Below are 26,763 nucleotides of genomic sequence, written 5' to 3'. Positions count from 1 at the left end.
GGGCATAACTGTGAGACCCTATTTGAAAAATTTCCAAAGCAGGGCTGGGGACATGACTAAAGTGGTAGAACGCTTGTCTTGCAAGCTCAAGTCCCTGAGTTTAAACCCTAGTAACATCCCCCCCACACACACCCAAAAAATTAGAGAAAATGAATGAAACCAACATTTTATTCTTTGAAAAGATTAACTCAATTGACAAACCTTTAGCTAGACGGACTAAGAAAAAGAAGGCAGACTTAAATTATTCAATTCATAAGTAAAAGTGGGGCTATTATGACAATACTAAAATATTAAATAGTACTTACAACAACTGTATACCAACAGGTTAGATAGTCTAGATGAACAAATTCCTAGAAACACAAAACCAACCAAGACTCTATGAAGAAATAAGAATATGTGAATTGTACTGTAATTAGTAAGGAGCTTAGATCAATAATCCAAAACCTTCTAACAAAGAAAGCACTGGATCTCAGGGCTTTACTAATGAATTAACTTAAACAATTAATAACCCCAAACCTTCTCAAAATTTTTCAAAAAATTCCTGACCTAATTTATGAGGCCAGCAACACCTTGATTCCAAAGCCATAGAGAAAAAAAGAAAACTACAACTAAATCCCTATGGACGTTGTTGAGTTAATATAACAAAATACTAGGAAACTTTCCAGTAGCATATTAGACATAGTATACTTTATGACCATATGGGATTCATTCCTGAAATATAAGTGCAAGGATCATACGATGTGTGAAAAAGTCAACGTAATATACCATATTAACAGATGAAGGAAAAAATAACACATGATCACCTCAACGGATGTAGAAAAGCATTTGAAGATCATCAGCACCTTTTCATGATTTAAAAAAAAAAACACTCAACAACCAGAAATGGAAGGAAATTACTTCAACATAATAAAAAACAACTGCAAGGCCAGCAGTGAACATCTTAGTGAACTGTTAGACGAATAACAGTTTCCCTCTAAGATTAGGAAAAAGACAGAAATGCCTGCTTTTACCACTCTATTCAGTGTACTGGAAATTCTAGCCAGAACAATTAGGTGAGAAAAGTGTATGTTCACAGTACATATACCATGATAATTTAATGTTTTGAATACATTGTGTGTGATTACATAGAAAACTATATAAAGATTCCACAAAAACTGTTAGAACTAATAAGTGAATTCAGCAAAGTAGCATGTGATACAAAGTCAATACAAGATATCTGTTGCATTTCTTTGCATTAATAATGAGTAATCTGAAAAGAAAATAAAACACTTCCATTTCAAAATAGAACCAAAAATAATAAAACACTTAACAATTAACTTAATCATCACTGAGTTGAGTGCAGTTGCACCAACACTAGCATGGAACGGCATGTCCTTAGGCTAGAGAGTGGTTCACTGGACTTCTGAGCAGCTTCCTTTATTGTGGTAGTGATAGAAGAGCAAATTAAAAGTGGGTGATGTTGAGAAATGCAAGAAGATAATTTTGTTCAGAAGTTTGTCCAGTGCCACACCATGGAAAATGTAGTCAACCACAAGACTGGGTCAGTTCTCCATGGTCTGGGTAGAAGACAGGTCAGGCTTCTGGATTTTCTTACACAGATGCCAGCAAGAGCAAGGCAACACCTAAGGAGAGGATACACTGATGGAGTATTTGTAGAATTCCAAAAAGTACATCCCTGAAACAAAAATAATTTTTACTGGCATTAAGAAGAGAGGAGAAAGGACAAATTTGGTAGCTTCCCTCAAAAACTATTGAGGAGTAATAGCCACTGCCTTATTTATTACAAAACCAAAATATCTCATGACTTTTTAATGTGTACCATAATTTAGTTGATCTCATAATACCAGCATTCAGATCACTGATGACTGACAGAATATTTTTGTTGGACAGTCCTGATTTAAGTAAAATTGCCTTGTAGTTAAGTGAATGTGATCTTTTATAAAAAAAATAATATTTACAGTTAAGTACTGTCACTGTTTTCCCTTTGTAAAGATATGATTGTACTTGATTAATAACCTTTGACCTATCTCAAAACCTGGTGAAGATTAGTTTTATATTTAGATTTATATAACTGATTATGTGGAATGTTTAAATACTGGAAAATCCATTCACTTCCTCAAGGACAAAGAACAAGACCTGCCTGTGCTTCAGTTTCTGTTCATTACCCAGTTAAAGGCAATGGTTGAAGATAAGGAAGCAATGTCTATATTTTTTGGTTTTGACTATGCCAATTTAAAAAGAATTTCCTGTATTTAAAATGTTGCCTTTTACTTATTGAAAGACATTTTAGTATGGTTTATGTATAATACTAAATATAGAATATTTAACACCCCTCAAAAAATAGATGAAAGATTTGTCTAACATAAACTACAAATCATCACCAAAAGAAATCAAAGAATAAATAATACCACATCTCATGGATTAGAAGACTTAACATTGTTAAGATTTCAGTATTAGTCAATGTAATATACAGTTTCAGTTTAATCCCTGCCAAAATTTAGATAATGTTTTTGTAGAAATTTTAATAAATTTTAACATTAATATTGAATATCAAGGGACACTGAATAATAAAACTGAAAGACTAAGATTTCTGATTTCAAAACTTACTGCAGTGCTTCAGTAATCAAAATAGTATCATTCAGGCATATTTATAGATATATATAGGCTGATGGAACAGAATAAACATTTTACACACACACACACACACACACACACACTCAAAAATCTAAGACTCCAAACTATAAAATTAGAAGAAATCATAGGAGAAAGACTTTACAATATTGGGTTTTGACATCGTTTTCTTGGGTATGATTGCAAAAGCATGAGCATTTCCCTGAAAATGAACAAAATATGCTTCATGAGAACAACAAAAAATTTGTGTACATCAAAACATAAAAAATTTGGGAAGGTAACCCACAGAATGGAAAGAAAAACATTGTTTAATAAAGGGTTAATGTCCCAAGTATATAGGGAACTTACAGAGCTCAACAACAAAACAAATGACTTACCAGATTCAAAATGAGCAATGGTCCTGAATAGACATTTTCCCAAAGGAAACATGAAGATGATCAATAAGAAAATGTAAAGAAGATCAGCATCACTAAACATTTGGAGAGTGCATCAGAACAACTTATTCCACCTCAAACCTTCAAGAGTATCTATAGTCAAGTATCAGAAAATACCAAGTATTGTGGTAAGGATGTAAAGTAACCAGAACACATTTGTGGAAAATAGTATGAAAGCTCATCAAAATATTAAAAATAGAATTACCTTAGATACAGATAGCCACTTTTGGACATATACCCTAAAGAATTGACAAGAGGGTATCAAGAGATATTGTATACCCATATTAATAGAAGCATTGTTAGCAAGAGCTGACATGTGGAAGCAAACCAGGTGTTCACTGACTGATGCAGAATATGTTATATACTCATGGAATACTGTTCAGCCATCAAAAAGAAAATTCTAAAGTATGCTGCCACATGGATAAAACTTGAGGACATTATGCTAAATGAAATAAGCCAATCACAAAAAGATACTCTGTATCATCCATCACTTAATGTACTTAGAATAGTGAAAGTCAAAGAGATAGAAGATATAATGGTGGTTTCCAGTGGCTGAGGGATAGGAAAATGGGGGTAAGGTTTATTATTTTTGGTGGTTGAGTTTCAATTTTATAAGATGAAAAGATTTCTGAACATAGGTGGTAATGAAGGTTTTACAGTAGGAATTTGTTATTACTACTGAGCTGTACACTTAATGTGGTTAGAAAATAAATTTTATGTTACATGTAGTTAATCATAATGAAGAAATTGAAAAAGAAATGAGCTACGAAGTCATGAAAAAGTATGAAGGAAACTTAAATGTATGTTACTAACTGAAAGAAGTTAATATGAAAAACCTGCATACTGTAACATTCCAACTGAATGACATTATGGAAAGGCAAAACTATGGAGGCAGTAAAAAGATTAGTGGTAGCTGGGGGCTAGAAAGGGGCGGGAATAAATAGAAAGTTCAAAAGACTTAGGGCAGTGAAACTGCCCTGTACAGTGCTATGTTGTGACAGTAGTGTTGTCAAAACTCACAGTAGAACACCAAGAATGACTCCTAATGGAAACTATGGACTTTGAGTGATGATGATGTATTGTATAGGTTCATCATTTGTAACATATGTACCATCTGGTGCTGGATATTGATAGTGGGCAAGTTTATGTTGTGGAGAAGTGGGAGGCTACAAAGTGGGTATTTGTTATGCTCTGCATTTTCTGCTAAATTTTTTTGAGAATCTAAAATAGTTTAATTTTAAAAATATGAAAGCAAAAGTAAAGATTTGTGTGTTTAAAGATTTTTTCTCTTATTTTCCAAATGTAAACTCAAAATTTATTAAATCAAGAATCATTTTACTTACATGCAAATGTTATAAATAGTAATCACAAATCCCTAACACAATCTACAAAAGCCTCATTTTACTCACTTTGAGACTGAAATGATAGCTCTTTTCTGTCAAGAATATTGTAACATTGATATTTGAAAAAGATGTATATATCTTTTCTATTTATCCTGAATGATAGTGCATAAAGAAATACACATGTTATTGCAGGAGGAAAAGATGTTATTTCTGTAGTCTTTGATTACTTGTAAACACTCAGAGATTGATAGCACTGTTTCTTTACCATGCGTTTTCCACTTCAAATAATTAACTTACATTTTTTGATAAATCTTTCAGTCATACTATCCAGATAAGGAGATTTAGTGGGATGAAAACAGAAAGAATTAAAGAAGAAAGGGAAGAAGAAAAAAGAAGAGAGAGCATGTCCTTTCCTGAAGTGGATTTATGAAAGAGAAGGCAAAAAGAAGGAAGTAGTTCTATCAATTAACATAGGGTAATAATCCACTGGAGAAAACATAACTGCTTCACATTTGCTAATTACTGAGCATTAGAAGAAAGAAGAAAGATGAGGTTATAGTCAGCATTTGATTCCACCTAATCCTGAAAAGGAAGCAGATAATATTTAAGTTGAGTTGTTTTTCCAACAATACTAGTTATCACTAATTTAGGATAGCTTGCTTAAGCTCCTGAGTGGTAGAGTAGAAAGAGTAGAGGATTGCTAAATTGATTAGGATGGCTCCGGAAATACACTGAATGAGTAGTCTGGAGACTTTCACTATAGATGAATATGTATATATTTATGTATATGTGTATGTTTTGTATGTGTAATTTTCCATGTTGAACTTTTTACATTATCATTGTGCTATTAAAATAGTATAAAGTTTTGGTCAGTGATAAACTAAGTATTGACTATGGAATATGTTACTTGGGTAAAATCAAATTTATAGTACCAATGTTTTACTTAATCTTGAGAAGCAAAATATTTTAAGGTTATAATTACTATTTACATTTTTCTTTTGGTAAAATTATATGAATTCATGAAATTCATAGGAAAAATTGATATTTATAAGGGATAAATTTGTAGTGCAAGTGGAAAATTGTCTCTTGTATTAGGAGCTTCAGTCTTTATTTTTAGGAAAGAATAGCTAATGATGTTCTGGATTCTACTTCTAAAAAAGTTTTTTGTCAATAATTTATTTTTTGTGTCATATTTCTTTCTTTCCTTTTTATTAAAAAATTTTTATAAAAGCAATTTTTTATTAAAGCAATTGAAAGAAGTTTCTTTGTTCTATTTCATATAAGTATATGAGGTCCATCAACCAAATACCCTCACCATAATCTTTTTTTTTCTTTTTCTTTTATTATTCATATGTGCATACAAGGCTTGGTTCATTTCTCCCCCCTGCCCCCACCCCCTCCCTTACCACCCACTCCGCCCCCTCCCTCTCCCCCCACCCCAATACCCAGCAGAAACTATTTTGCCCTTATTTCTAATTTTGTTGTAGAGAGAGTATAAGCAATAACAGGAAGGGACAAGGGTTTTTGCTGGTTGAGATAAGGATAGCTATACAGGGCTATCCTCCCTCTCCCCCCACCCCAATACCCAGCAGAAACTATTTTGCCCTTATTTCTAATTTTGTTGTAGAGAGAGTATAAGCAATAACAGGAAGGGACAAGGGTTTTTGCTGGTTGAGATAAGGATAGCTATAAAGGACATTGACTCACATTGATTTCCTGTGCGTGTGTGTTACCTTCTAGGTTAATTCTTTTTGATCTAACCTTTTCTCTAGTACCTATTCCCCTTTTCCTATTGACCTCAGTTGCTTTTAAGGCATCTGCTTTTCTCCCTCATATGTGGACATTAGATCAAGGGCAAACACAACAAGGGGATTGGACTATGAGCACATGATAAAAGCGAGAGCACACAAGGGAGGGGTGAGGATAGGTAAGACACCTAAAAAACTAGCTAGCATTTGTTGCCCTTAACGCAGAGAAACTAAAGCAGATACCTCACCATAATCTTCTTCATTCACCCTTCCCCCTCCCTCTAGTACCCCCACACACTGTTTACAGTCCTGTCTTTCATTATTAGTATTTAAGTTGATGTTCAAAGGAGTTTCTCTATGTATTCCTGCTGTTGGGTATATATTATTTTGGGGTGTTCAACCCCCTTCACTACTCTTCCTTACCCCTTTACCTCCCCAACCCCCTTTTTCAATACACATCCTTATATCCTCTACCTTCACAGATTTATGTTTTATATTACTGATATTCTATAATTTTTTCTTTTCCCTCTTTCCCCGCGTTCCATAGAGTAGTTCCACTATTACTAACATATTCTACATATGAGTTTGTATATATAGATCATGCTTGGTTTGTGAATAATTTATTTTTGAATGCCATTCATTATATAACTATATGGTGTAATACTCTGCAGATACGCATTTTTCCTTAGTACAGTTTTCTGCAATGAGGCATTTTCAATGTGATCATATATTTGCAGATAGCCTATGATTTCTTCTCTTCGGTATCTTAGAAGAATTTAGAGTTTACACATGGATTCATGGAATTATTTGAACTAAGAGGAACCCTGTGGAAAATCTCATCCAAAAGCTGTATTGTAGATGCAAGAAACAGAGGCCCAAGTTTAAATGTCTGACTCCAACTCAGTCTCTGCCAGGTGCAGAGCTGGGTCTCATTTCTTACCTAGTGGCAGCCTTTGGACTGTTGCTGCACTCATCATCTGCATTTCTAGAGTTGTTTACTTTAACCTTTTCTCTCCTGCCACATAATCAATTTTTACTCAGATATAAGCTAGTTTCCTGCTTTCTTCTGTCCCCTGCTTACAATGAGCAACATTGCTAACCCAGGTTGTATATCTGTTTTACATACTTCACATAGTTTTGTGAGAATTAACAGCAAATGTAAAACCACATAGCTCAATGGAAGAGGTCACTGGTCCTCCCAACATTGATCTATAATGTCTAAAATTTGAATTTGCTGCCTTGAATGAATTGACAATATTTTTATTTTGGTACATTTCACAGAAAAATGTGGATGCTTCAGCTGTTCTGGGGAGTTCCATCAATCTGGTAGCATGGGGTGATTTTTCTCCAGTGGTAATAAAACTGTTTAGAGAGGCTATGCACTTTCTCTTTCAGTACAGTTCCCATCATTCCTTACAGGTTTCCCAACCTATGGCAAAGACATTTGTCATTCATTGTTTTCTGTTCTCTTGCTTCTCTAATTTAAATTACCTGCTTTGATTTACATACATTGGGGATTTCAACTACTCTTCTCTGAAAATCTAAGTTAAGATTAATAGTACTCATAAAATTTTTTCAGAGGATAAATGTAAGGATTGAAGAAGACATGTAAAATGATGAAGAAGTTTTATCAAGCAGTAAAATGACTGACATTTTTTCAAATTTGTTTTTAAGGCAAATATGTCCCGGATAAGGCAAGTGGGATTACTGGCTGCTGGATGTCAGCCATGGAACAAAGATGTGTGTGCTGCCAGTGGAGACAGATTTGCATACTGTGCAACTCTGGCTATCTATATTTATCAGGTAAAGTAATACTAATTGTTTATTTTTATTATAATAGACATTAATATTTATTATAAGTCAATGTCACATAGAAAACATAATACAATAATTGATATTTGTATAATCTATTTTTGCTATTTATACTATATTGGAGTTTTAAAACTTAGAAAATGTTTGTATCATACTATTAAATTATTTGTAAATTTGATGAGAAAATTCTCTTCTCGGTTGAAGAATCTAGATAGTCTGTTAGGAATTGTTATTAATACAGCTATATTTTGAGGTATTCTTGGGAGAAAAAAGCATAACTACCATTTTTTTGGGTTTTTTTTAACATTTTGGCGCCATTCAGCAATCTCTTACTAGTTCCCAATCTATAGAGCTAGTGACCTTCTAACTTTCTCCATATAGATGAGCCACAGACTTCTTAAATGCAAGTCCAGTTTTTCTCCCTAAGACCAGAGTCAAAAACTCAAGTGTCACCAGCTAACTTTTCATATAAATCCAAAATGTGTTAGCCATATTTGACTTACTCTTCTATTCACATTCCACTCATATAGTAACCTAAAGGGATTCTAGTTTTTGTATTTTTTACCGTCATCTATATATATTAACCTGAATTGTTAAAAACATTCTCTTAATAGTCTCTACTTTTAATATGGCTCCCTGTGATTTATCCTTCAGTGTGCTCAGTGTATCTATAATGCAAATCTAAATTGTATTATCTCTTCTATTGCTATTCATTCCATAATATTAACATCTAAACCTCACAGTAGGTCTTTTGTGATCATCCTGCCTGTTTTTCTCTTTTATTGTGTTTCAGACACAGCAAACAATTTTCATTCTCTGAAACATCTCAGATTCTTATTATGTCTTGCCTTTACATTCATTAATTTTTTGGTTTGCCTACATTACATGTCTGGAGAACATTTTCTCATCTTTCAAATTTCAGCTGAAGTATATAAACTTTTCCATATTCTGTTCTTTTCTTTTTCTTATTATAGAGAAGCTCATTAAGATGAACTATTTCTCTAAATCCTTCCATTTATTGAAATGAGTCTTCCTCATTTTTGAATTTTTAAAGTTTTGTGCACTCTCTGGCACTTAGTAGACATTCATTAAATGTCTTGAATGAATGAGAGTTTTTAAAAATCTTGAAACATTGACTCATTTTAGTTTAGAATAAAAAATTTTATTCTGAAGTTAAAAAAATACACACACACACACACATATACCACGTAGTGGTACTGGGGTTTGAACTCGGTTTCACACTTGCTAGGCAGGCACTCTGACGTGAGCCATGCCTCCAGCCCTTTTTGCTCTGGTTATTTTGGAGATAAAGTATTGTTTTTTTACCAAGGCTGGTTTAGACCACAGTATGCCTATTTTATGTTTCCTGCCATCATTGGGATGACATGCTCAGCTTTTTTCCCATTGAGATGGTGTCCCACAAATTTTTTTGCCTGAGCTGGCCTTGAACCATGATCCTTCTGATCTCTCCCTCCCAAGCAGCTAGTATTACAAGTGTGAGCCACAAATGGCCAGCTTATATGCTTTTTCATTACTACACATTAGTTCATTAATAATGATGCTATAGATTATTGAAAATTAAAGAATTAATAGCATTAGTCTATAAAATATTTTATTTTCCATAATGTTGAATAAGATTTTATGTAGTACATTCATCAAGACTGCCACTATCTAGCAATGAAAGGGTATTTCACTTTAACTTATGTTCTTCCATTTCTTGTCCCTCCCATACATATAACAGCAGCAAGCTTTGTAAACGACTCCTTTTTGTCCTATTTATACCACACATTTACTCCCAAGCTTCTCACTCCCAAATTCCTCCTATAAAGTTTCTCCACTAGTCTTTAAGTCCCTATCTTCCTTTTGTTCCTTTCTTCCCAAACAAGAGGAATTTATAGGCAAGTCAAACTATTCCTTTCAAGTAAAAATGGTAAGAAATTGATTTGATGAAGGCATATCTAATTCTTTGTTTGTATTTGAAATTTTATGACATTTAGGAAGAATAAGCTGGTACTGCAAACATAAAAGGCCTGTATTTGCATATTATTAAAAATTGAAACAAAATACTAGATGATGACATTAACGTTAATTAAACTATACTAATAAATTTTTTAAATATGATCATCTAACTTAAAGTGCTCTGAAAATTGTCACACAAATAGAAAATGTTACAATTATTTTCAGAGGAAATAGTAGCATCTGATACCAGTCTACACTGCACAGTCATTCTGATTTTGGGTCACATTCTAAATAGTGACAGTTGGTGTATTATCAGAGTCTCTGTACTGTTCAATGATATTTGTACATGGCATTAGAATTTTTATTTAATCATTTAATTTTACAGCACAATATATTGTATTAAATTTTTCTGAGAGTAATTTACTTAACACTATAGTCTCATGTACTGAATTATAAATACAATAGGAATCATTAATAAATTAGTCCCTACAAATAGTTCAGTATTTCATAGTGTGCTTACAGATAGGTACCACATGGATAATTTGTTCTGTGAAGTCAATTATGGTTGCTGATGCACAATATAGATTTTCCTACATTCTTTGTATTCATCAGTTCTAGTGAATTTCTATCACATGTCACAGGCTTTTCTAATAGATGTATTGAGTACATTCACAGTGTATACCACAGGTAACTTAAACTGCTGAATAATTTTAAATCTGAAAGACTTTATTTCTAAATACACAGAAAACATAATTACATATTTGAATAGGCCAACTTAAAACTATTATTGCTACAATGCTAATCAGATAAAAACACAATGTTACTAGATTATCTTTAATAAGGTTTTAATCAAAGTTGTCCAATATGTAACTGAAGCTATAGAAGACTGAAGAGGAAACGTTAGGAAATAATTAGAACATTAGTCCAAATTTTATGTGCAGAGATGTTCACTGCAGCACTATTTGTGATAGGAAAAATTAGAAATTACTTAAGGCTAAACAATAACATAAGGGGTTGTCCTTTTGATATCTTTGAATCTCTTCTATTGATCAAGAATTACTTGACACTAGAAATGCAGCTATGAACAAAGTAGGCAAATTTTCTTTGGAATCTATATTCTTCAAAAGAACAGGGGATATAAGTGAATGAACGCTTCAGGAAGTATGACAAAGACTATAACACAGGTAACAAAAGAGTTATGAGATAGGTTTTTGGGAGAATTGTATCAGGGTCTGAAAATATCCCTTCAAAGAGGGGCTTTTGAACTGAAATCTGAACAAGTGAATCAATAACCTTGAGCAAGTCAGCGGGAAGAGTGTTACAGGCCACAGGAAAAGCAGGCATAAGGCTTTAATGTGGAAGTGAGTTTGCCTGATCAGAGAGACAAGAAGTTCAGAATGAACTAGAAAGAACTTGTTATCAAGTTAGCTTGGCAAGATGGCAGAGGTATGAGCCTCATAATTATGGAGGAAACTGAAGGCTCTGTTAGCAGTGAGGACTTCACTGCAAGCATATGGTTAAAGAAGGTTGATATAATACTTTTATTATTATTATATATATTTACTATATTATATACAGTTATATTACTTATGTAATCATTATACTAATGTTTTAAAGATTTTCAGCACCATGGCAAAAGGTTCATTATATGTTAAAGGAAAAAGATCATCCAAAACATGATAAAATGATAGAGAAATTAATTAATACACTAATTAATGGAGGCACATTTACAAATGAAATTGGAAAAAATAGGCTATTTAGTTCACCCACTTACTATTAAGCACAACTTAATATTCATCTGAAAAACAGTTATAGATCTGTGACTGATTGATCTGGGTCAGTGATACAATTGCTCTGGAAGTATAGAATGTCTAAAGGAGCAGTTGCCTAAATTTTTATTTGCTTAAATGTTTTATTGAAATGAAAGTGAAAAATTATAGAAAAATTCCAAAAGCAAAAGTTTTTTAATCCTTTATAAATAGATATATCTTGTGGAAATTTAATAAAGCTTTGGAATATGTATATTTAAATGTAAAATATTCATTTTACCAATATTAATAGATGTTTTATATCAGTTCTGTCATTTTTCTCTGAAATGATTTCTTTCAACTGACCAAATATACTTGAACATATTGAATGTAAAGCAAGACTTGAAATGTGTTCATATCTTTGTTATTAGGTGAACTGATTTTCATACATTGTAGCTTTTGTTTTGTATAATGTGACTTTTTAAATTAATTTTGTATGTGATTATTAATGAGTAACATATTGTCTAAAAAGAGCACTAAAATGTTTTATTTATATATTTTGTTTTAGTTGGATCACCGTTATAATGAATTCAAACTTCATGCAATTATGTCTGAACATAAAAAGACAATCACAGCAATCTCTTGGTGTCCACACAATCCTGATCTATTTGCAAGTGGCAGTACTGATAACTTAGTGATCATTTGGAATGTCGCAGAACAAAAAGTCATTGCTAAACTCGACAATACAAAAGGTATATTTATAACTGAAATTTATTATATCGAATAAAACATTTTTATTTCAATAAGCACATTAGTCTTATTAGTTCAGGTTTCAAAGTAGTATTTTAAAGCTTTCTAATTGTGACCTATGTAAGATATGCACTTCACATTACACAAAACATATTATAGTTAATAATATAACCATAATAATAAACCATAGTCAATACCAAATAATTTCATTAATGTTTAAATAAGTTTTGAAAATAAATATAAAAGCATATCTAGTAACATCGTTATGAATTCATAGGTAATTATCTTTAAATTTTCTTTCATCTTAATAATAAGGCATTTTGCAACTCTTAGATATATTTAGCGTACATAGTATTTGCTTTGTCCTTGACTTCAAATTTAGGTCATTTAAGGATGCTAAAAATATCAGTAAAACATATCAATTATGTTAGTCAACTGTTAAAATATTTTCCAAGTGAGGTTAATTTTCACCAAGAACAGTGAATTTCATCCCCAAGTTCATATAACCTGTATTTTTAGTTTCACTTACAATAACTAATGTATTAGATAGTCAAAAATGATTGTGCCAATCTCTGAGAAAACCACTTTTTAAAGTCAACTATTAAGTTTCCATTAATGTCATTAATGTTTTTTCCTAAGGTTTTCAATGCTTCAATGAGAAAAACTCAAATTACTTTTGGCACTAGGTTTCATAATATATAAACAGAGACTGGTAGTCTTAAGATTATTCCTATCTTTCCCATGTTTTCTGATTATATCTGTTTCTCTGCCAATCAAAAATCCTACACATTATTCCAGTACCATTTATATTGATCAACAATGCATTTTACCAGTACTTTAAGTGTAGTTTTAAATGAGTTCTATCTTAAGTCTCACAAGAAACTCTCCTTAAAATTCATTTCACATTTTATTTTTTTTCAGCACAACATATTTTTAATTTATTCTTACTGAGGTATAACAAAATGCTGTAAATTCAGAAATGTTGTTTGTAAGTCGTACAGCTCAGTAGTAATATGTGTGGTACACACACATGCATGCACATGCATACACATGCTCCCATGTAACCAGTACTCGCGTGAAGATATAGAGCAAGTGAGGGTTGCAAGCTTTTTCTGTAAAAGACCTGGTGGACTAGCCAGTTTTTAAATGAAAAGGTATGGCTATATTTAGCCCACAGGCCGTAGTTTGCCAAGCCTTAACACAGAATATTTCTAACATTCCAGGAGTCTCCCTCCTGTCCCTTCCAAAAAGATAACTGCTACTCTCACTTCTGTCACCATAGTTTAGTTTTGCCTGTTAATGTTTGCTTTGTGCAGTTTCATATATGTTCAGCTTTATAATTTAAAACGTTTTTTTTTAATGAGACCAGGGTTTTAAATTGGGGCTTCATTACAAAGCAGGCACTTTACTGCTTAAGTCACACCTCCAGTCCATTTTTCGTTGGCTATTTTGGAGATGCATCTGGGCTGGCCTCAAGCCATGATCCTCCCAATCTTGACCTCCCAAGATGCTAAAATTATAGACATGAGCCACCAGTGCCCAGCTTACTAAAAAGTCTTAGTAATAGAACTGTACTGTTTTAGAGCCAGAGGTTTTTTTTCTTTATCTTTGGATTTAAGCATTTTGAGTGTAATTGTGACTTAAATGTGGATTTCTGCACTTATCCCTCTGGGAATTTGTTGTTGATTATTTTTCATCCAATTTATGGACATTTTCAGCTATCTTAATTCTTAAGATATTTTTTTCTGTCCCCGTCCTATCCTCTCCTCTGGCACTTCCCTCGTGCATGTTGGTGCTTGTAATGGATCTCACATTTCTCTGAGGCTCTGCTCACTGCTCTTCATTCTTTATTCTGTTTTTCAGATTTTATCATTTCTGTTTTTCTGTCTTTAAGCTCACTGATTTTTTTTTTCTTCTTCAAGCCCAAATCTAGTCTTGAACACCTCTAGTGAATTTTTTCATTTATTAGCGTACTTTTTAAATGCAGAATTTCATTTGATTCTTTTTATACTTTCTCTTTGCCAGCATTGTTTGGTAATTGTTATCCTACCTCCCTTCTTTTTATCCAGTTGATCCAGCCTTACTTTTAAATAACTACTTTCCCCACTGAATTGCTGCAGCATCATTATCATAAATAAGGTCCATATATAGGTGCCTCTGTTTGTAGCCCACTGGTCTGTGTATTTATCTTTGTATCAATGCTACACTATTACAATTGTAGCTTTATGTCAGCTACTAGTAAGTTGTATTATTTGGTAGTATTAGGGCTCCAATTTTGTTCTACTTTAAAATTGATTTAGCTAGCTTGACCCTTCATATTTCCATGTTTTAGAATCAGCTTTGCAGTTTTATTTTCTTCTTTCTTTTATTTTATCATTTTTACATTTACTTACATGTGTATACATTGTTTGGGCACTACCACCCTCCTCCCATCCCCCCAACCTCCCCCACCCAACCCCCACTTCTGGGCAGAACCTGTTCTGCCCTCTTCTTCTCCAGTTTTGTTGAAAACATAGGAGATAATGAGAAAGACAGCATTTTTGCTAGTTTGAGATAAAGATAGCTATACAGATAGATACCTAGCATTGCTTCCATGCACTTGTGTATTGCAACCCACATTGGTTTATCCCTACCAGACCTCTTCGCTACTTCCTGGTCCCCTTCCCATAGTGGCCTCTGCCAGTTTAAAATTACTATATTCATTCCTCTTCAGTGAGCACACAAACCACATTCAAGTTTTAGGTTTCCTTACCTTTCCCTATTCCTCCTGTGTACATTCTCCCCTTAGTGTGTGACCCATGTCCAGTAATATTATTGCATTTGTTTTAGGTCTAAAGTCCGCATATGAGGGAGAACATATGATTTGTGGCTTTCTGAGCCTGGCTAACTTCACATAAGATGATGTTCTCCTGTTCCATCCATTTATCTGCGAATGACAAGATTTCATTCTTCTTTGTGGTTAAGTAAAATTCCATTGTGTATAAATGCCACATTTTCTTAATCCATTCATCAGTAGTGAGGAATCTTGGCTGTTTCTATAGCTTGGCTATTGTGAATAGTGCTGCAATAAATATGGGTGTGCAGGTGCCTTTGTAATAACCTTAGTTGCATTCCTTCAGGTATATCACTAGGAGTGGTATTGCTGGATCATATGACAGATCTATGTTTAGTTTTTTAAGAAGCCTCTATATTGTTTTCCATAGTGGTTGTACTAGCTTACGTTCCCACCAGCAGTGTATGAGGGTCCATTTCTCCCACACCCTCGCCAGCATTTGTTGGTGGTGGTGTTCCTGATGCTAGGTATTCTAACAGGAGTGATATGGAATCTAAGTGTGGATTTGGTTTGAATTTCCTTTAAGGCCAGGGATGGTGAGCATTTTTTTTTGTTGTTTTTTAGCCATTTGGACTTCTTCCTTTGAAAAAGTTCTGTGTAGTTCAGTTGCCCACTTCTTTATTGGTGCGTTGATTTTTGAGGAATTTAGTTTTTGGAGCGCCTTGCATATTCTGGTTATTAGTCCTTTGATGTATAACTACAAATTTTTTCACCCACTCTGTGGGTGGTCTCTTCAATTTAGAGACCATTTCTTTTATTGCACAAAAACTTTAATTTCATGTAGTCCCATTTGTCCATCTTTTCTCTTAGTTACTGGCCTGCTGGAGTTCTACTGAGGAAGTCCTTGCCTATACCTATTGCTTCCAGAGTATTCCCTGCTCTTTCCTGTACTAACTGCAAGTCTTGGGGTCTGATATTAAGGTCCTTAACCCACTTTGAGTTGATGCTAGTACAGGGTGATAGGTATGAATCTTTTTTCAGTTTTCTACAGGCAGATAACCACTTTTCCCACCAATATTTGTTGAAGAGGCTGTCTTTTCTCCATCATATGTTTTTGGCACCTTTGTCAAAAATAAGGTGGGTGTAGTTGTGTGGATTCATATCCGGGTCCTCTGTTGTGTTCCACTAGTCTTCATGTCTGTTTTGTGTCAGTACCATGCTGCTTTTAATGCTATTGCTTTATAGTATAATTTGAAGTTGGTTATTGTGATACCTCCAGCGTTGCTGTTTTTGCTCAATATTGCCTTGGCTATTCACGGTCTTTTGTGTTTCCAAATGAACTTTAGGGTAGATTTTTCAGTCTCTGTGATGAATGTCATTGTGATTTTTATGGGAATTACATTGAACATGTAGATTGCTTTTGGAACTATAGCCAGTTTTACTGTGCTGATTCTGCCAGTCCACGAGCATGGGAGTTCTTTCCATCTTCTATAGTCTTCTTCGATCTCTGTCTTTAGTGATTTGTAGTTGTCCTTGTAGAGGAAAAATTGCTAAAGCTGTTTATGATGTCTAGGAGTTTTTGGGTGGAGTTTTTTTGGGTCTTTGCGGTATAGGATCATAGGGATACTTTGACTCTTTCTTTACCTATTTGTATTCCTTTTATTTCTTCTTCTTGCCTCTTTGCTCTGGCTAGGAATTCCAGTACTATGTTGAATAGGAGTGGGGAGAGTGGGCATCCTTGTCTCATTCCTGACTTTAGGGGAAATGGTTTCAGTTTTTCCCCATTAAGTATGATATTGTCTATAGGTTTGTCATAGATAGCCTTTATAATGTTGAGGTACTTCTATTCCTAGTTTTCTTAGAGCTTTTATCATGAAGTGGTGTTGAATCTATTGAGATGTATCTCTTGAGATGATCAAGTGGTTTTTGTCTTTGTGCTGTATTACATTTATTGATTTGCGTATGTTGAATCATCCCTGCATCCCTGGGATGAAGCCAACTTAGTAATGGTGAATGATCTTTCTGATATGTTGTTGGATTCAGTTTGCCAGGATTTTTGCTTCAATGTTCATTGAGGACATTGACCTTTCATTCTCCTTTTTGGATGTGTCCTTGTCTGGTTTTGGGATGAATGTAATGCTAGCTTCATAGAATGAGTCCGGCAGTGTTTTTTTCCTTAAGCATTTCATGGAAAATCTTAAGGAGTGTTGGTATTAGTTCTTCTTTGAAAGTCTTGTAGAATTCAGCTGAGAGTCTGTCAGGTCCTGAACTTTTCTTTTTTGGAAGACTCTTTATTGTTGCTTTAATTTCATTGTGTGTTATAGATCTGTTTAGGTTGTTAATATCTCTTGGTTCAGTTTTGGATGGTCATAAGTATCTATAAATTTGTCCATATCTTCAAGATTTTCCAATTTATTGGAATATAGGTTCTCAAGGTAGTCGCTGATGATTCCCTGGATTTCCTTACTAATTTTGTTATCTCTTCTTTTTCGTTTCGGATTTTACTAATTTGTGTCTTTTCCCTCCTCATTTTAGTCAGATTTGCCAGGGGCTTGTCAATATTGTTTTTTTTTTTTTCAAAAAACCAGTTCTTTGTTTCATTGATTCTTTCTATGGTTTTTTGGGTCTCTATTTCATTAATTTCGGCCCTTATTTTTATTATATCTCTCCTTCTGCTTGTTTTGGTTTTGTTTGTTCTTGTTTTTCTAGGAGTTTGAGATGTAGCATTAGGTCATTGATTTGAGATCTTTCTTTCCTTTTAATATATGCACTCATGGCTATATACATTCCTCTTAGAACTGCCTTTTCTTTGTCCCATAGGTTCTGGTAGGTGGTGTTTTCATTTCCATTAGCTTCTCGGAACCTTTTGATTTCCTCTCATGTTTCTTCTATGACCTTGAGCAATGTGTTATTCAGCCTCTAATTTTTGCGTATTTTCTGCTGTTGCTTTTGTTGTTGAATTGTAGTTTTAATGCATTGTGATCAAATAGAATGCAGGGGGTTATTTCTATTTTCTTATATTTGCTAAGGCTTGTTTTATGCCCTAAGATATGATCTGTTTTGGAGAAAGTTCCATGGGCTGCTGAGAAGAATGTATATTGTGCTGTTGTTGGAAGAAATATTCTGTAGCCATCAGTTAGGTCCATTTGGTCTATGGTATCATTTAGTTCTAGGATTTCTTAGTTGATTTTTTGTTTTCATGACCTATCTGTTGATGATAGAGGGGTATTCAAGTATCCCACTACCACTGTGTTGGAATCTGTATGTGCTTTTATGTCATTTAGTGTATGTTTGATGAAATTGGGTGCACTGACATTGATAGATTGATAATTGTTACTTCCTCTTGATGTATTGCCCCTTTTATTAGTAGGAAGTGTCCTTCTTTATCTCATTTGACCAATGTAGGTTTGAAGTCTACTTTGTCTGATATAGATATTGCTACTCCTGCCTCTTTTTGGAGGCCATTATCATGGTAATCTTCTTCCAGCCTTTTACCCTAAGCCAGTGTATCTCTTGTAAACAACAGAATGTTGACCTTCCTTTTTAATCCAGTTTGCCAAATGGTGTCTTTTGATGGGGGAGTTGAGTCCATTGACATTCAGTATTAATATTGATAAGTATGTGCTGATTCCTGCCATTTGGTTGGTTTTGTTCTTTAAGGATTTGATTGCGTGCAGTTGAATCAATGCTAGTTTCTAATTACTTGTTTTTTTCTTCACCTGTGGTTTGATACTTCCTGTCCTCTTGTGGTTTTGTTTGCTTTCATCTTCTGTGTGCAGAATTCCTTGTAGTCTTCTGAAGTGGTAGCTTGGTGGTCATATATTGTTTTAATTTCTGTTTATTATGGGAGATTTTTATTGCTCCATCAATTTTGAATGATAGTTTTGCTGGGTAGATTATCCTAGGGCTAAAATTATTTTCATTCAGTATCTGAAATACCTCACTCCATGCCCTTCTTTCTTTTAGGGTTTTTGTTGAGAAATATGCTGTTATTTTTATGAGTTTACCTTCATACATTATTTGTTTTTTCTCTCTTCCAGCCTTCAGTATTCTTTCTGTGTTCTCTGTGCTTGGTGTTTTAATGATAATGTGCCAAAGGGAGGTTCTATTTTGGTCAAGTCTGTTTGGTGTTCCGGAGGCTTCCTGTACCTGAATGGGCAAAACTTTCTTGAGATTTGGGAATTTTTCTTGTATTATTTTATTGAATGTATTACATATCCCTTCGGCTTGCACCTCTTCTCCTTCTTCAGTGCCCATGATTCTCAGGTTTGGTATTTTGATGGAGTCACTGAGGTCTTCCATATTCCTTTCATGGCTCTTGAGTTGTTTAAAAATTCTTGTGTTTTTTGTTCAATTTCTATTTTATCTTTGAATTCTGAGATTCTGTCTTCCACTTGTTCTAATCTGCTGGAGTGGCCTTCCACTCTGTGTTTTGTTTGACTAAAAGGACTTTTTATTTCCAGGATTTCTGTTTCTTTTTTCTGAGATTTTTCATATCTTTGTTCAACTCCTCTTTTATCTTTTGTGTTGTCATCTTTAATTCATATATCTCTCCTTTTATAAGTGTCCTTTGTTTCACTTTGGTGTTTGTTGAAGTCCTCTCTGAGTTTCCTTATTTGTTTCCATGTGTTCTCACGTTCTTTATTTTTGGTGTTTTGAAATTTCTTGAGTGCATCTTGTACATTCTTGTTAACCATGTCTGGTATCTTCTTCATGAATTTCTGAATGATGTCTTTCATAATTTCTTCTTTGAGGGTTTTTATGTTGGTGTCACTGGGCTCCTTAGTGACATTTATTCATTATTTTATTGAGGTCAAGAAATGGGTATCTATTTTCTTCATTTCTCACTGAATCCTGTATTGAATTGTTTTTTGGAGGAGAATAGTGTCTATCCCTTCTTCTTCTTCCCATCACTCCACTTGGTGCTGTGCAACTATGTTCTTGATAGGCTAGTTGGTGGTTTCTTTCCCTTGATTTAATTTTTGTGTTGTGACTGACTTGTTTGTTAGCTAGGTTGATGTGGTCTTTCTGTCCCTGGCCTAGAGCTGTAATATAGCAATAGCACATTCACAGTTTCAATGCCAGACCAGTTGTTTATATATTATATAGAAAATCCCTTGATGATGATAATATGTATAAACAGTGGTAGTTGGGACAGATGATGGTTATTAGATGATGGTTACAGATTTTGGGGTATTGGTTAAAGGTAGTACTAAAAAGGGGATGAGAAGAGGGGGGTGAGTCGGGGAAAAGGTATGGGAGCTGCTGCATTTTGTGGCCATTGTGTGTGCTTGGATGTATTTCTGTTGTTTTATTGGAGGATGCTTATGTCAGGGATTGCAGAGGGCTAGGGTTGTGTATAGTTGCTACAGTATGTTAGCCAGTGGGTGTTAAGTGTGTAGGAGGGAGGGGTACTGTGACAGGTTGGGGGAGGATAGGAGGTGGAGGTGATGATGGGGGAAAGAGTGGATGAGAAGGGGCATGAAGAGTAGTTGGGAGAGAAAACAATGGATTGTAGCACAGAAGAAGGAGGGAAGTGAAGAGGGTAAGCATAGGGTAAGAGAATAGTGATCTCAAAAAAAACATTTAAAAACGGGTTGATGAAGTGGCTCAAGGTGTAGCACCAATACTCAAAAAGAAGAAGGAAGGGGCAGGGGGAGGAGGAGAAGGAGAAAACATATTATTGTATCATCACCTAGCTTTGCTAATGATTTTTATCAAATGCCTTACATATCACCTCTTTGCGGTAAGAGACATTTTTTAATTCATCAGCTGTGTACACCATAGTTTCCTTTACACTGGCTATGTAATTAAATAAGGCTTTCTTATTAACAATTGTAGAAAAATTAAATAGTTGCAACAATTTTGTTAAACTTTGAAACTTTTCCCTTTCCTTGAAAAGTTTCAAAAACATTCATTTTTATATGCTATTTCCAAATATTTTCTTAATTTGAAGATTGAAAGATTTGATATTTTATACAGAAAAATGATAGTTTGGTCATTTTCAATATTCTCTTTTGAAATAGATTAGACTCCTTTGTTTTAGAATTCAGCTTAATTAAAGGACAAATTTGCATTAGATGACCTTTTTTCAACTTCTACTTGAGCTTACTTGAGCTTGTTCTTTCCTCTGTATTTTTCACTCCATTCCTTTTTCTAATAATGCAACAATCCATCTAAAGAAAAAATATGTATTAGTTTGTGAGATTGTAAATGTTGAAATTGTTAACCAGCTTTTAAAATGACACATTTTGTGTAACAGTGGATCATTATATCTCCTATCCATAAGAGTACTGTCAGGGGAAGACCTCTTTGAAGTACTTGTACACAGTAAACAGCTATGGAAGTATTTTCACCTGTTATACAACTTTGTTTCTGGTTTGTTCATTTTCTTAGCTGTCTATCTTTAGCTAATAAGCATACAGCAAGCTGGCATTCTTACTGTCCTTCTTCAATTGTGCTATGGTTATTTAATCAATGCAAAATAATTTAGCCCTTATTGGAGAAATTCCACTTCTGTTAATACATCCTAAAACTACATCAACTTTTTCATTGTCCTTATCCATATGCTTATTGATTGATTCAGCAAATACTTATGAAGTTTCAGTTCTGTGTCAGACCCTGAGCTAGATGTTAGGTTTCAAGTTTCTGCCTCTTAGAATACATAGATTGTTGATATAAACTGAACTGAACTGTGAAAGAACTTTCAAATCTGTATTATTATTCATATCATTTTCTCTTCCTGTATAAAACTGCCACCCCATATCGTTAAGCCCTCTCTACCTCTCCTTCAAGGTATAATTCAAATACAATTTCTTTTAAGATGTTAGATCTGTGGTTCCCAAGCTTTTCTGCACACCAAAATCATTTAGAGAAAATTGTTAAAAATATATTTCTGGGCCTTAACGCCACATGATCTAATATATTATATTCAATTTGCTGCTTCTGACATAGTCAATGTGTCTTTGTTGGAAGATTCCATAATCTTTCTCGACTCATAAATTTCCCATAACACTTATTTTATATAAGAATAATTTGATCACAGCAATAGCAAAAATATTAACAATTTACTTCAGTATTTCATAGTTTAAAAGATATTTTCACATACATTATCATATTTTCTTAGCATTTATGTGAATTATGTAATCAGATATTTGTTATCTCCATTTTATAAATGTGGAAATATTAGACAGAGAGAATCATTTGTTTAGTTCACTTAAGTCAAAGCTAGAATTTGAATCTTAGCTCTTGGAAAGACATTGATTGTTCATGCCTTTATCTTTTAATGGGTTTAATACCTCTCTCCTCAACTGATATTTATGATCACTTAAATTATTTTGTCCCAATCTGTCATTACACCTAGAATACTAAGGGAACATCTTACGTACAAACACACAATAAATATTTATTAATTTAATACATAATGTACTGAAATAAAGAACTCTATAAATTTCTTTGGCTACATAAATAATATGATCATTTTAGTAGTATTTGAACCTAACTAAATGTTTTTCCTTTCATCATTGGATGTTCCCTACATGTATTACCTGGAGTCTGAGATTATTTTCTAAGTTCAATTCTAAGTAAGAAAGTATAATTTATTTTTTAAATAATGACCATATTCTTATATTTTAATTTGTTTTAGAAATGTACAGTATAAACTGTTTTTACAGGTACAGTCTTATGCCACATATTTCTGTTCTAGGGATACCTGCTTCACTTAGCTGGTGCTGGAATGCAGATGATGCTGTGGCATTTGTTTCCCACAGAGGTCCGCTATTCATTTGGACCATCTCAGGACCAGATAATGGAGTGACTGTACACAAAGAAGCTCAGAACTTCCTGTCTGATATCTGTATATTCAGATGGCATACCCAAAAAAAGGGAAAAGTTGTGTTTGGTCATATTGATGGAAGTCTATCAATTTTTCAGCCAGGTAAGAATTTAATTACCTGGTCTCTGAAATTTTATTTTTCTTATTTATATACATGAATTAGTCTCCTTTCTGATACTATAACAAATACCTGATATAATCAACTTAAAAAGAGGAAAGGTTTATCACATTCTGAGAGGTTTTAGTCTAAGACTAATTTGGCTGCATTGCTTTGGGTCTGTGGTGGTATAGAAGTACATGGTAGCAGGACACATGGTAGGGGCGATGTGTTCACTTCATGACTGAGTGTAAAAGAGGAATGAAGAAGCACCCAGAGTCCCATTATCCCCTTCAAGGTCATTCTCCCAATGACCTAAAATCTCCGATTAGAATCTGTGTTTTTTTTTTTTTTTTTTTTGATGGAACGGGGATTTGAACTTCGTGCTTGCAAAGCAGGAGCTCTACTGTTTGAGTGACACTTCCATTCCATTTAGATATGGGGTCTTGCAAACTATTTGCCTGGGCTGGCCTCAAACCACCATTCTCCCAGTCTCAGGCTCCCAAGTTGCTAAGATTACAGTTGTGAGCCACTAGTGCCTGTCAGGACCTACCTTGTAAAGGTTTTGTCACCTTCCAATAGTACCATGATCTGGGCACTAGGCTTTTAACACAGGGGCTTTCAGGAGACATTCCATGTCCAAACTATACCAGTACATAAACTCAAAGTAATAAAATCTTAATTTTAAAATAATAGTTGTAAAAATGTTGTTCAGTATTATACTGATACCAGATGCTCATTTGAAGTAAATTTTATTTATGGGCATTGTAGTACATTCAACTCAGGCATTCAGATCTTTCTTTCAATTAACTCAAATCAGTCATTTATTCCATATTTATAATTTTGGAGTCAGTTCTTCATATCTTCCCATTTTCAGGGAAATATCCTGCGAGAACAAGGACGTAAAGGTAGAAGATATGATGGCCTACTAATATTGCTCCAAAATATTTTCTCACCTCATGAAAATACTATTTTGATAGCATGGCTCCCTACACAGGCCTTAAACCTCACATAAAAAGGAACAGTAACTCTTTGAACCCTATCAGTTAATTAATTTGGCTGAATGAAAGGGTTTAATTATTAGCTTATATTTATTTTTAAATTTTAGGTAACAACAAAACATATGATTTAAAAAATTAAAAATCACCTGAATTGTTATCCCTTCATAAGTATTACTAACTTTAAACATCTTTTCAGTCTTCTGGCCTCTCTGTTGGTATATGTGATGACTGACTGGCTAGATTGATAGATAAAAGTGTTTCAACAGGGACAGGATGATTATTTGTTGCAAAACAAATTACATTCAATTTTTCTGTGGTTAGTAGAAGAAAAAAATGAAACTGAACAGAAAAAATGTGAAACTTTAAACAAATCTTTCTTAGGAATAATCTTTATTAAATTCAAAAAAGAATTATGCAAAACATTGATATGCTGCCATTTATCTTAAATGTATTTTGAACAAGCTTTATTATTTTTGCCTTTTTAAAGAAAGATAAAAACATATACTGGAGATTGAACCCAGTACCTTACACATACTAGGCAAGCACTGTACCACTAATGCTATAGCCTCAGCCCTTTTATGTTTTTTCTTCCTTGTTTTATGAGACAGGGCCTTGCTGCTGCTACCTTTGCTTAGGCTGGCCTTGAACTCACAATCTTCCTGCTCTGGAGTAGCTAGAATTTCAGGCATGTGCCACCATGCCCAGCTGCACATGCCTGGCTACATATAAACTACACATGTACTACTGTTTACCTCTGCTCTTTGTACATAGCCAGGTTTTGCTAGTTTAGCATGGAGACAGTGTCTTCTAGTTGGAGATTAGAATGAGGAGGGATCAATGACTTGCCTCATTTAAATTTGTTGTTTCAAACACCTCTCATTTTTTCTGTTAAGTCTTCTATATTGGGAGCAGATTCTGTTTTCACTTAAGGCTCATAGTTAAGCACCAGAACTCACAGAAGTTCTCTCTTTTGCTCAGGTGAGTATCATTTCTTCTGTACTTTTCATCTCTGGAACTGTTCCTTAGTTTCAGGAGGTAAACTTATGGACAGTAAAAATGGCTGTGTGCAGCGTGGTTGTTCCTCTTTCTTCTGTGCTCTCTGGTTTATTTAACCAGATCTCATTAGGGATATATCCTACTTATCCACTTGCCTGAAAGCACAGATATTATCAGAATTGAGACACTTCCTTTTCAAGGAATTTGTGTTGCTAAAATATGAAGAGGAGTATGAGAAATTTGCTTTTATTTGGTTTAAATTTCATTCTCTGTATGTTTACTATCTTGTGATTTGTCATTGCGATGATTTCCTTTTTCTTGATTAGGGCTTTCTTTTTTCTTCCTTTATTATTATCACTAGGCAGCCTTGAAGATATAAAGTCATATGATATTGGGACATTGTACTGTCTAAGATATAAAGCTTTGAGGCATTATATGCTTATTTTGGCATAGAAAAGAGAGGAAAGAATAAAGTCATCTTTTGCTTTTATGTATCCTGAGTGTATATCATGATAACAAATACAATATTTGAGCAGTCTGAGTTATATGGCTTCCAAAGAGGCCATTGTTTTCTAATAGTTCAGTATTCTACATATTAAATAAAAGTAATTTATACATCTGTACCTAAGTTGAGTGGTTTTTTTTTCTTGATCCATAGTCTACTGAACCTAAAATGAACCCAAATGAACCCAAAATTTGATAGGTTAGAACTACAGAAACTGAATTGTTTCACAGTTTTTGAGACCAGTAGTATGAAATAAGGTTTTGACAGGACCCTGATTTCTGTGAAGCGTGCTTTCACTTAAGGCAATAAAGATTATTCAAGGCCTTCTCATAGTTCCTTGATTATTGGCAGCATTACTATAGTCTTTACATGGTTTTGCCCTCAAAATATGATTGTGTTTTATTCAAACCTTTGTTTTTTTATGATGACACAATCATATTGGATTAGGTCCATCCTAAGGATATCATCTTAAGTTGGACCTGTACAAAAACCTTTTTCCAAAAAATTTTACATTCATAGGTTCTGGGAAGTTAGGACTTCAACACCTTTTTTGCTGTTGTTGCTGTGGAGATGGTGACACAATTCAATCCATAATAACCCAATACAGCCTTCATTTATTATATAGAATTTATTTAGCAATTAATATATGCAAAGCGTTATGAAAGACATAACCCACTAGATATTTTCACTTTGCATAGACATGAATTAATGAAAAGAAATCCTACTTTTTAATTCTGACACTACATTCTGAATTATGAGTTTGAAACTTTGCAACTGGTAGCATTAACACAGATACTTAGAGGGATGAATATGATCAAAGTGCATAATATGTACTTGTGGAAATGTCATAAAGAAGCTTATTGGGAGAAAAAATTACTAATGGAGTACTGCCCATAATAATGCAATTTATCTGTCATTTAAAATATGTGATTTCTAAACTGTGCTTTGTATGTATCTATGTATGTACATTCATGTGGTGTGTGTGTGTGTGTGTGTGTGTGTGTGTGTGTGTGATGGAGATAAAGGGAGACCCATCAGAACATTAAGCTTTTTGCCCCTTTCAGCCTAGAAAACACCACTTTATTCTCTACTTTATGTTGTATTTTCATGTAAAAATTCTTGTATGAACAGA

At 33.8% G+C, this 26,763-nt stretch overlaps 1 protein-coding gene across 11 annotated transcripts in view; it reads left to right on the top strand.

Annotated features, from left to right (window-relative positions):
* Wdr17 (WD repeat domain 17) overlaps nt 1-26,763 on the top strand; it is a 154,665-nt gene that overhangs the window by 78,273 nt on the left and 49,629 nt on the right. For 6 of the 11 annotated variants that reach the window (XM_074054937.1, XM_074054941.1, XM_074054938.1 and 3 more), the window contains 3 exons: nt 7,831-7,959; nt 12,244-12,427; nt 22,904-23,134. In XM_074054937.1, the coding sequence (XP_073911038.1) occupies nt 7,831-7,959; nt 12,244-12,427; nt 22,904-23,134 (544 nt within the window). Of the gene's footprint in view, nt 1-4,726; nt 4,884-7,830; nt 7,960-12,243; nt 12,428-22,903; nt 23,135-26,763 lie in introns of all 11 variants that reach the window. The other 5 variants (XM_074054942.1, XM_074054944.1, XM_074054943.1 and 2 more) reach the window with 3 other exon arrangements.

The sequence above is a fragment of the Castor canadensis genome, chromosome 14 (assembly GCF_047511655.1).
Source record: "Castor canadensis chromosome 14, mCasCan1.hap1v2, whole genome shotgun sequence".
In the NCBI taxonomy this organism is placed as follows: Eukaryota; Metazoa; Chordata; class Mammalia; order Rodentia; family Castoridae; genus Castor; species Castor canadensis.
Note: the sequence above shows the minus strand (reverse complement) of the source record. Positions and strands in the feature narration are given on the sequence as shown.